General features: G+C 41.7%; 1 protein-coding gene across 5 annotated transcripts in view; it reads left to right on the forward strand.

The window, feature by feature from the left end:
* Positions 1 to 723: 723 nt before the first annotated feature.
* The window catches only part of SYCP3 (synaptonemal complex protein 3), an 82,233-nt gene continuing 70,313 nt past the window's right edge, over positions 724 to 12,643 (forward strand). Inside the window, exon 1 of one of the 5 annotated variants that reach the window (XM_056574566.1) lies at positions 724 to 848. In XM_056574566.1, coding sequence (XP_056430541.1) covers positions 755 to 848 — 94 coding nt within the window. In that variant the 5' untranslated portion in view covers positions 724 to 754. The other 4 variants (XM_056574568.1, XM_056574567.1, XM_056574570.1 and 1 more) reach the window with 4 other exon arrangements.

Raw genomic sequence — 12,643 nt, forward strand, 5'->3', positions numbered from 1 at the left:
CCGGCTAAATCAGTGGGCTGATCAACACAACAAAATCACAGCGCCCCTATCAGCTGAAAGGACAGTGAAAGGTCCCTTACCTGGCTCCAGTAAGCCATGGTAGAATGGAGCAATGGCGCGCCTATCAGTGCTGTGCAATAGCATAGCATTGAACAGTGTATGCAATCTAAAGATTGCATGTAATAGTCCCCTGTGGGTACTACCATATATACTCGAGTATAAGCCGAGTTTTTCAGCATGATTTTTCATGCTGAAAACACCCCCCTCTGCTTATACTCGAGTGAACTCTCCGCCTGTCAATCCCTTCTCAGTGGTCTTCAACCTGCGGACCTCCAGATGTTGCAAAACTACAACTCCCAGTATGCCCGGACAGCCATCAGCTGTCCGGGCATGCTGGGAGTTGTCGTTTTTAAACACCTGGAGGTCCGCAGGTTGAAGACCACTGCGGACTTTGTCATCTTCCAGACCCCCCCTTTAGTTTTCTACTCACCTTCCCTCGGTGGGAAGGAAGGGTGAGCTGTTCCGGGCCATCTATGCGGGGACCGTCCGGTGGGGAGGGTTAGTCGTTCCGGGCTGTCCATCTTCACCGGGAGGCCCTCTTCTCCGCTCCGGGCCCGGCCCCGGAATAGTGACGTTGCCTTGACGACGACGCACAGGGACGTTCATGCGCAGGGACGTCCCTGTGTGTCGTTGTCAAGGCAACGTCACTAGTCCGGGGCCGGCCCAAAGCGGAGAAGAGGGCCTCCCGGTGAAGATGGACAGCCCGGGACGACTAACCCACCCCACCGGACAGTCCCTGCAGCATAGATGGCCCGGAAAAGCTCACCCTTCCTTCCCACCGAGGGGAGGTGAGTAGAAAACTAAAGGGGGGGTCTGGAAGATGACGAAGGCTGCAGTGGTCTTCAACCTGCGGACCTCCAGGTGTTTCAAAACTACAAATCCCAGCATGCTGGGAGTTGTAGTTTTGCAACATCTGGAGGTCCGCAGGTTGAAGACCACTGATGAAGGGATAGACAGGTGGTGATGATGAAGGGGGGGGGGAAATGATGACAGGGGGATGATGACAGGCGGTGATGATGAAGGGGGGGATGATGACAGGCGGTGATGATGAAGGGGGGAGGATGATGAAGGGGGGATGATGACAGGGTGATGATGATGTGGGTGTTAATAATGGGGGTCTGGATAATGACGGGGGGGGATGATGACATGGGGGGATGATGTATTTCCCACCCTAGGCTTATAGTCAAGTCAATAACTTTTCCTGGGTTTTTGGGGTGAAATTATGGGCCTCGGCTTATATTCAGGTCGGTATATACAGTAATAATTGTAAAAAAAAAAAATTAAAAAGTAAAAGAAAAAATAAATGTGAATTAACCCCTTCCCTAATAAAAGTTTGAATCACCCCCCTCCCCCTATTTTTTTTTTTTTTAATGAAATTATGTTAACAAAAATAACCAAAAAATAAGCATCATGTCACTGCGTGCGTAAATGACTGGACTATTAAAATTTTACGTTAATTAAACTGCATGGTCAATGGCGTAAATGTAAAAAAATACCAAAGTCCATATTTTTGATCACTTCAAATATTATTATAAAAAGGGATGAAAAAGTCTCATCACAACAAAAATGGTACTGATAAAAACTACAGATCATGGCACAAAAACTGATCCCTCATACATTCTCACATACGGAAAAAAAAGTTATAATTTTTTTAAAGTAGTGGAATGAAACAAAATTTAATCGTATGGACCTACGAAATTTAGATAATCTTAACCAAAAAGTGCACTGGGTAGAAAGGTTGCAAAATGTTTGTGTTTTATTTTGTTTTGCCGCACAAATATTTTTTTTTCCTGACACCATAGTTTTTGTCGTAAAATGAGTGATCTCATTACAAAGGACAATTGGTGGTACAAAAAACAAGCCCACATATGGATCTGTAGGTGAAAAATTGAAAGTGTATGGCTATTGGAAGGCGAGGAGAAAAAACTAAAGTGTAAAAATAAACCCTTAACGACCACGGACGTAAATGTACGTCCTGGTGTGGCGTCCATACATTTACGTCCTGTGTATGACCGTGAGCATCGGAAGGGTGCTCGCGTCATACACGGCAGGTTCCGGCTGCTAGCAGCAGCCGGGGACCCGCCTGTAAAGGCCGACATCCGCGATCGCACGGATGTCGGCCATTAACCCCTCAGATGCCGTGATCAATACAGATCACGGCATCTGCGGCATTGCGGTACTTTGAATGGATGATTGGATCGCCCGCAGTGCTGCCGTGGTGATCCGATAATCCAGCATGGTGGCCGGAGGTCCCCTCACGTGGCTCCCGGGGTCTTCTGCTCTGGTCTGAGATCAAGCAGACAAGAGCAGAAGATCACCGATAATACTGAGCAGTGCTATGCCCTGTACATAGCACTGAACAGTATTAGCAATCAAATGATTCCTATAGATAGTCCCCTATGGGACATAAAAAGTGTAAAAAAAAAAAGTTGAAAAATGTAAAAATAAAAAGTAAAAAAAAATTTAAAAATCCCCTCCCCCAAAGTTCTAGGTGGTCAAAATAGGGCGATTTTAGATTACTGATTTTGTACAAAAAGCTTTAGATTTTTTTTAAGCGGTACAAAAATATAAAAGTATCTAACCATGGGTATCATTTTAATCGTATTGACCCACAGAATAAAGAACACATAATTTTTACCGTAAATTGTACAGTGGGAAAACGCACCCCTCCAAAATTTGCAAAATTTTGGTTTTCATTGAAATTTCCTCCCTAAAATTTTTTTTTGGGGGGTTCGCCGTACATTTTATGGTAAAATGAGAGGTTTCATTACAAAGTACAATTGGTCACGCAAAAAACAAGCCCTTATATGGGTCTGTAGATGGAAATATAAAAGAGTTATGAATTTTAGAAGGCGTGGAGGAAAAATGAAAAAGCAAAAATAAAATTGGCCTGGTCCTTAACGTGAAAATGGGCTTGGTCCTTAGCCCCTTAACGACCACGGACGTAAATGTACGTCCTGGTTTGGCGGGACTTCCCACACCAGGACGTACATTTACGTCCTGTCTATCACCGCGAGCATCAGAAGGGTGCTCTTGTCATCCACTGCAGGTTCCGGCTGCTAGCAGAAGCCGGGGACCCGCGCGGATGTCCGCCATTAACCCCTCCGATGCCATGATCAATACAGATCACGGCATCTGCGGCAGTGCGGCACTTTGATTGGATGATCGGATCGCCCGCAGCGCTGCCGCGGGGATCCGATCATCCAGCATGACAGCCAAAGGTGCCCTTACCTAGCTCCGGCCGTCTCCCGGGGTCTTCTGCTCTGGTCTGCGATCGAGCAGACCAGAGCAGAAGATCACCGATAATACTGAGCAGTGCTGTGTCCTATGCATAGCACTGCACAGTATTAGCAATCAACTGATTGCTATAGATATAAAAAGTGTAAAAAAAAAGTTGAAAAATGTAAAAATAAAAAGTAAAACGGACCCCTCCAAAATATGCAAAATTTTGGTTTTCATTGAAATTTCCTCCCTATAAATTTTTTTGGGGGGGGGTTCGCCTTACATTTTATGGTAAAATGAGAGGTTTCGTTACAAAGTACACTTGGTCACACAAAAACAAGCCCTTATATGGGTCTGTAGATGGAAATATAAAAGAGTTATGGATTTTAGAAGGCGAGGAGGAAAAACGAAAACGCAAAAATAAAATTGGCCTGGTCCTTAACTTGAAAATGGGCTTGGCCCTTAAGGGGTTAAACACAATTGCAGAAAATACTTCATTGACATAAAGCATCTGTTAAACAAAACAAAAAAATTTAAAAAATTAAAAAAAAAAACATTTAGACTCTATGGTATTTTTGAGCCCCAAAATACTGTGTGACCATAGCATAGATATTGAATGCTAAGGGAAGAGGGCAGTAAAAACGCCTCATGTGAATGCGGTGACTAGAAACCAGCTTGACATTATAGTGTACTATTGAGAGCAGTATTACCTTGTAGCGACAGATAGCATCTATGGACAGTAAACCAAGGAATACTCAGAACAGAAAATTGTGTTTTTCCTCATGAAATAATCATGTGAATATTATACCATTATACCATGATGTTACTGTGTGATACATCATTCTATCCACTGTAGCGCTTCTCAGTGAGGAAGGTGCCGTACAGCCGCAATCCTGAGCCGTCATCCGTGTCCGTAATTTTCCCGCGCTTTCCACACAAAGGTAATGTTATCGCAACTACTTCGGTTTTCCCGGAGGGCGCGGGAATTGGGCAGTGTGTGTGTGAAGTAATATCGTGACAGGAGATACAAGGTGCTGAAGCTCGGTATCCACACCACTATGCCGTGACTATTGTGACTCACACCACGACCTTCACATACAAACTGATCTTTTCACGGACATTTAGCTGTCGTCCTATGAGAACTTTATTTTCCTGTCAGTAGAATTTATCTGATGTGATTAGACTGATATGTTATTAGCCCATAAGAAAAGGGCCTATTTTCACACTTTTGTTTTTCCTCCTTTCATTAATAGTCCTATTTTTTCACCTACACACACAAATATGAGGGCTTGGGAACCAATTGCTTTTGTAATGAATTTCTCAATTTTTAAAAAACAATAAAAAAAAATGGTGAGGGTTTTCTTTTTTATGGCGTTCTGGTGAAACTAACAAATTTTTTGCGAATACAGCGATATCAGATTTTTATAGTTTTTATAATGTTTTGTTAATTAAAAAAAAATGTTAATTAGCTTATTAGATGTATTTTATTATTATTTCTTTAATTGTCATATTCTAATCTCTATATCTTTTTTATTTTTTCATATACTGGGCTGTATGAGGGCTCCTTTATGCGCTGTACCATTGTGGTATTTCTTAAATGGCCTTTTTTTTACTTAATTTTTATTGTGATTTGATGTGATCAAAAAAACGCTAATCTGTTTTTTTTTACCTTTACGCCATTTACCTTATGGTATAAATAATGTTATATTTTATTAGCTCCGACAATTATGCAGGTGGTAATACTAAATATGTTTTACATGTGTGTAATATATATATATATAGAAAGGGAGTGATTAATGTGTGTTTTGTAAACTTTTTATTAAACTTGTTTATTTTTATAAATTTTTTTTACCACTTTATTGGTCCCCTTTTTTGGAAAAACGCCAAGAAAAACGCCTGGCGTTTTTTCGGCCAAAAAACGCTGCGGACAGATGTTAGCTGTAAATCAATGACAAATCGCAAAATTCTTATTCCGCTTGGCGTTTTTAACTTTGGCGGTTTTTTTTTCATCCTTTTGGCGTTTTTTCACTCCTTTTTTTATTTATTTTTTTTTTTTTTTGCGTTTTTCAACTCCTTGGCGGTTTTCCAAAATCGCAGCATGTTGAGCCACTGGCGATTATTTTTTTGTCAAAATCGTGGTGTTTTTCTCCCATAGAAGTCTATGAGAGTGAAAAAACGCAAGAAAAACGATATGTGGGTTTTAACTTTGGCGTTTTTTCTGGCGATTTTTATTCTTTTTTGGACTTTAGCAATCCAAAAAAGTGATGGAGATACCTTTTTTAGTGAAGGAAAAAATTGTATCTAACGAAATGTATCTTTTTTATAACAACATTTTTATAAATTTTTAAAACAGGGATCAAGGCGGGCGGGGACCTAAAAATGTAGTCGACAATAATAAAAAAAGTAGCGTGTGTATGTTTTTCACTTTTTTTTCTTTATTTTTTACATTTTTTTTAGGTAGCACTACTACTCCCAGCATGGAAAACACTGTTCCATGATGAGAGTAGTAGTACCTGTTCTAATTGACAGATCACCCTTTACGATCCTCCTGTATAATGTATAGATGCGCCTGGCCGCTCTTCAATGGTCCCCTGCACTGCCGTATATATACACACATTCATATTTCCCGCAGAGAGCTGTGATTGGCCAGATGATTCCAGCCAATCACAACTCTTTGTGGGAAATAGGAATAGGTGTATATATACGTCAGTGCAGGGGACCATAAAAGAGCGGCCGGCTCCATCTATACATTATACAGCAAGATCACAGCGGGTGTCAGAAGTGACATCCACTGTGATCTTTCCTTAACTGCAGGTACTACTACTCCCAACATGGAGCACACTCTGCTCAATGCTGGGAGCTGTAGTACCTGCATTAATAGTCAGATTGCAACAGGTGTCAGAAATTACACTCGCTGCGATCTGTCTATTAATGCAGGTACTACAGCTCCAAGAATGTGCTCCATGTTGGGAGTAGTAGTACCTGCAGGTAAGAACAGATCACAGCGGGTATCACTACTGACACCTGCGATCGTCCTGTCTATTGCAGAGATGTGGAGCGGCTTTCTCCTGCACTCCACATCTCTGCTCTATACTCCGGCCAGTGATGTGAATAGAACATCACTCATTCATATTTACCGCTGGGAGCGGTGATTGGCTGCCACCATCCGGCCAATCCCCACTCTGGGCGGAAAATATGAATGAGTGATGTTCTATTTTTATCACTGGCCAGAGTACAGAGCAGGGATGCGAGCGCTGTATAGAGCCGCTCCCCATCTCTGCTATATTTTGGACTATCGCATTGGGTGTCACAACTGACACCTGGGGCGATATGTCTATTAATACAAGTACAACTACTCCCATCATGGAACAGTCTGTTCCATGCTGGGAGTAGTAGTGCTACCTACAAAATGTAAAAAAATAGAGAGAAAAAAGGTGAAACACACACTTTATTAAAAATTAATAAAAATGTTGTTATAAAATATAAATTTCGTTAAATAAAATGTTTTCCATCCCTACTGCATCCTTTTTCTTTTTTTGTACCCAACAAATTTTGGGTACCAAAAAAAACTGCCAAGGTGCCAAGGTTTCCACACAAATGAAAAAATGCCAGACGTAGGAAATTGCACTGCCGTTTTTTCTTGCGTTTTTTTTTCAAACCAAAAAATGCAGGACAAAAAACCAAGTAGAAACTTAGCCTTAGGGGACTTTTTGGGTCTAATTATTAGATTCCTTATACAGATCAATGCAGTTCTACTAAGTAATCTGCGCCCCATTGGTAGAGCCAGAGCCACTGAAGACCAGGAAGGAGAGGCAAGCCCTCCAGCTACCTCTACAGTGAATTATTGCTGCAGCATTTCCTGGCCCCTCTTCCCCTCCCAGTGAATGGCGGTCATAGATAGGGGCATTGCTCTCTGGCGGAAGGCATCAGCAGCAGTGATCCGGTCACAGAGGTGTTTGATCCTGGTTGAGTGGGTGCTTACCCCCTGTCTGGCTAAGGACATCATTGAACCCAAGTACTGAGAGAGATGGGTGAGATTGTTGGTCAAGAAGCAAATGTGCTATGTGGTGCACAAGAACGTCCACAAGCAGGGCCTCTTCCTCCTAAATGTCTACACCACTGTGGTGGACCTAAACTGCCAAAATACCTCTGATTTTGTTGTTACACATTGACTTCAAGAGGTCTGCAGATTTTTCATAGCAGATTGTGTACCTGTAAACATACCCTTTTAGGATATGTTTACATGTATTGAGGTTTAAAGTGTACATGTCAGATCCAACAAAAAAAAACTTTTTTTTTTTTTTTTTTTTTATATATCGCTCAGTACCTAATCCTGACCATGCACATCAATTTTTTGTGCCTAGCACCTTTTTTTTTTTTTTTTATAACACTTTTAATTAAGCTCACTAGTCTGAATTCCTCTCGAAGGGAGGGGGCGTGGCCTCACTGTAAAGGTCTCCGCCCCCTCCCTCAGTATGCTGTCAGTATGCTGTCTGCTCCACTAGCATTAGCAAAACTACAACTCCCAGCTGGTCCTCACTGACAGTAGCGGGACACAAGCTGACAGTGGGAGGATTTTTGCGCTCACAGCTGTCAATCAAGGAAGGGTGTCCATGACGTAGGTGATGACGCATGGACACAGCAGGTCTAGTATGTGTCCAAGCAGGCAGGGGGGCGGTTGTTTGACTGGCTTTTTCAGTATGAAATACTGAACATTTTTTAATGAAAACAATTGCAAAACCTATTGGTTATACATGCTTTACAATAGACTTGTTCACAAGAAAAATTTTCGTTTAGTTTTTTTCGTTTAGGGTAAAATTTTATTTTCGGTAACTTTTTCGGCCTTGATTTTTCGGATACATTCGGTATTCGGGCGTTTTTTTTTTCGGATACATTCGGTATTCGGGTACATTCGGGGAAAATCTTTTTTAAGCAGGGGACCATTATCAGGAGCGTGTGCAGGAAAAGAGGGCAGCCGCAGAGATCGGAACATTGGAAGATAGGTAAGTTAATGATTTTATGTGATTTATTAATACATGATGTAATGTTGAATGAATGCTGTATGAATGATTGATGTGTTTGATCGATGTGTTTGATTGTCGGGTGATTTATGTATAACATGTCATGTCACTTGCGCTAACACTGTTTCTGTTACTGTTACCAGGGTGCCTCCAGCTGTTGCAAAACTACAACACGCACCCAGCATGCGCTGACAGCCAAAGGCTGTCTGGGCATGCTGGGAGTTGCAGTTTTGCAACAGCTGGAGGCATCCTGGTTCATTGGCAAAGATGCGCACAAGCTATTTTTCATCTTTCATTTTTAAATATCCCTCACTCTTTTCTAAACTGGGTTATAGTAGGTCGATGAAATGCATAGTAATTGCCGTGGGAACATTTTTTATTCATAAAACCGCAGACTTAATTGGATAATTGCCGTTTAGAACGTTTGGGGTACCAACGTTCCAAAACGGCAAATATCCAATTAAGTCTTACCTGTCTTAATGTTCTGATCTCCGCGGGTCTCTTCTTTTCCGTGCACTGTCTCCTGATAATGGTCCCTTGCTTCTTAATGAAAAAAATTTTGTTTTAACAAAAATAAAATTTGTTTTTCACAGTTTCGTAGGCATGTACAATTCGTTTTCTTCGGAGTTTGGATTCATTCGGATGTAAATATTTCGTACATTCAGATCAATCCGAATGTACGAAATATGCACAATTCGGACAAAAACGAATTACGTCCGAAACGAATTGCACAAGTCTACTTTACAACATATCAAAAGTTTTTGTATCTGACAGTGCCCAAAAGGAAAACTGTCAGCTTGCTCCCCTTGCAATAACCATTGGTACTGGCTGGTAATGCGGGGGACACTGATCAGTTTGATGCCTACCGTGCCCGGATCCGTCCCACCGTTCGGCCGAAATCTTCGATTTTCTGTATATGCTAATTAGGTGCTAACTGGCACAGGCAGGGTAACTGGCACTCTGACGTCAGCGCTGCTAGTCCACAGCGCCGGCCAGCTCATCAATATTCCTCACCTCCTTCCACCTCTCCCTCTTCATTACAGAGCGGGGAGAAGAGGGAGAGGCGGAGGGAGGGGAGGAATATTGATGAGCTGGCCGGCGCTGTGGACTAGCAGCGCTGACGTCAGAGTGCCAGTAACCCCGCCTGTGCCAGTTAGCATATACAGAAAAACTAAGATTTCGGCCGAACGGCGGGACGGATCCGGGCACGGTAGGCATCAAACCGATCAGCGTCCCCCGCACTACCAGCCAGTACTGCTGGTTAGTGTGGGGAGAGCAAGCTGACAGTTTTGCTTTTAATATCCTTGCCTTATTACAAACATAAAATCTGCAGCATGAAATCTGCATTATGCAGCATATACTGTATGTGTGAACATACCCTTACAGGGACAATAGCCTGCATAAGGCTAGGGCTACACAGCAACATTTGCGCTGCCTGCATCACAGCTCATAAAATAAGTGTGATCACATGATGACATGCAATCTTTGCTGCAATACTCAGCACATGACCAAAGCCTGGACATTTACATGTCAGGTGCAGGTATCAGAAGTGGAACCTGCTTTTAGGGGGGCCTGGTTCCCTCTAGTCTGCTTGATAGTTATATAAGCAACATAGCACAGAGAGCTGCACCTTTTCCGTAACTCAGGAGTATTTAACCCCTTTAAGGCCCATTTTGGCCTTAAAGGGGTACTCCGGTGAAAACATTTTTTCTTTTAAATCAACTGGTGGCAGAAAGTTAAACATATTTGTAAATTGGAAAAATATATGGAGATACAGACCTCTAGATACACATTTAGTGTTCGGATAGAATGTATAGTGATTAATGGTCTGGTGTCAGGATATGGCGATATTACTTGACATGTATTACTGACTGGGTATTATACCCGATTAGTAGTGTTGAGTGATATTAATAGTTGAATGGATGTAGTGCTAATAAATAAATGATTTAAAATATAAACAGGCTAAGTGATGATAGGATTTTGATAATAAATTTGTAAATTTTAATAATTGGATATGCGTGTGCGGCTGTGCAGGGCCCTTGCACTAACCCCACCTATAAAAATACTTTGTTAAAACAAATAAGGCATATAGTATACACTAACATGTGATAGATAAGCAATAGTAAAATTGATGCAATAAAATTAGATTAGAGAGATCAGCAGTCCCTAATTGTAATAGCTGGAATTATAATAGTTAATATGATACAGTTCAGTGAAAGGGAATATTGCTTGATTCCTCGATGGTTATCCACTGCAACAAAGTTCAAAGGGCTATGCAGAGTTCAAAGTGTTAAGCAATATATGGTGGAAGTTCAAGGTGCTACACAATGTATGAATATGATCCTCCACTAAGTTAGTAAATGACTTGAAAGAGGTTGTAGCAATTGTAATGGAGGACTATTGTAGCAATTGTTGCAAAGTACATGTGAAAGTTGTTGGTGCACAGCACCGGTCACCGCTTCCCTGGTGCGCTCCGATGTGTAGTACGGTCCTTCTCGTTCTCAGGCTGGCACAGCTCGGCAGCTGGCCTGATTGAAAAGTCTGGGATCTCCCTGCGCTGGCTCAGGGTCTTGCTGCCGGGAGTTGGTAGATGCCGTGGAGCCGGTGAATACCGTGGAGACGGTGTTCTGCGCTGGGGGGAGGCTGCACTTAGATGGTCCGGAGGCTGGCACAGGTTTGCGTCTGGCCGATGGATAAGGCGGGTGCAGGTGAGTGGTGGATGTGCTGGGATGTTAGCGGAGCCGCGTCCTTGTGCAAAAATGCATGCTCCTAGGCAGGGCTGTGGAGTCGGACGAAATTTTGGGTACCTGGAGTCGGAGTCGGCAAACAATGCACCGACTCCGACTCCTACTAAATTTAGATTGGAATAAAAAATAAAAAAAAGCAAGTTTAACCCCTTCAGGACGGAGCCCATTTTGGCCTTAAGGACCGGAGCGTTTTTTGCACATCTGACTGCTGTCACTTTAAACATTAATAACTCTGGAATGCTTTTAGTTATCATTCTGATTCCGAGAATGTTTTTTCGTGACATATTCTACTTTAACATAGTGGTAAATTTTTGTCGATACTTGCATCCTTTCTTGGTGAAAAATCCGTAAATTTGATGAAAAATTTGAAAATTTAGCATTTTTCTAACTTTGAAGCTCTCTGCTTGTAAGGAAAATGGATATTACGAATACATTTTTTTTTGGTTCACATATACAATATGTCTACTTTATGTTTGCATCATAAAATTGACGTGTTTTTACTTTTGGAAGACACCAGAGGGCTTCAACGGTCAGCAGCACTTTTCCGATTTTTCACAAAATTTTCAAACTCAGTATTTTTCAGGGACCAGTTCAGGTTTGAAGTGGATTTGAAGGGTCTTCATATTAGAAATACCCCATAAATGACCCCATTATAAAAACTACACCCCCCAAAGTATTCAAAATGACATTCAGTCAGCGTTTTAACCCTTTAGGTGTTTCACAGGAATAGCAGCAAAGTGAAGGAGAAATTTCACAATCTTCATTTTTTACAGTTGCATGTTTTTGTAGACCCCATTTTTGAATTTTTACAAGGGGTAAAAGGACAAAATTTTTACTTGTATTTGTAGCCCAATTTCTCTCGAGTAAGCACATACCTCATATGTCTATGTAAAGTGTTCGGCGGGCGCAGTAGAGGGCTCAGAAGGGAAGGAGCGACAAGGGGATTTTGGAGAGTACGTTTTTCTGAAATGGTTTTTGGGGGGCATGTTACCTTTAGGAAGCCCTTATGGTGCCAGAACAGCAAAAAAAAAAAAACACATGGCATACCATTTTGGAAACTAGACCCCTCGGGGAATGTAACATGGGATAAAGTGAACCTTAATACCCCACAGGTGTTTCACGACTTTTGCAAATGTAAAAAAAAAAAAAAAATTTTTACCTAAAATGCTTGTTTTCCCAAAAATGTTTTATTTTTAAAAAGGGTAATAGCAGAAAATACCCCTAAAAATTTGAAGCCCAATTTCTCCCGATTCAGAAAACACCCCATATGGGGGTGAAAAGTGCTCTGCTGGCGCACTACAGGTCTCGGAAGAGAAGGAGTCACATTTGGCTTTTTGAACGCAAATTTTTCTCTGGGGGCATGCCGCATTTAGGAAGCCCCTATGGTGCCAGGACAGCAAAAAAAAACCCACATGGCATACCATTTTGGAAACTAGAGCCCTCGGGGAACGTAACAAGGGGTTAAGTGAACCTTTATACCCCACAGGTGTTTCACGACTTTTGCATATGTAAAAAAAAATTTTTTTTTTTACCTAAAATGCTTGTTTTCCCAAAAAATTTACATTTTTAAAAAGGGTAAAAGCAGAAAATACC

Source organism: Hyla sarda, chromosome 4 (genome assembly GCF_029499605.1).
Source record: "Hyla sarda isolate aHylSar1 chromosome 4, aHylSar1.hap1, whole genome shotgun sequence".
Lineage (NCBI taxonomy): Eukaryota > Metazoa > Chordata > Amphibia > Anura > Hylidae > Hyla > Hyla sarda.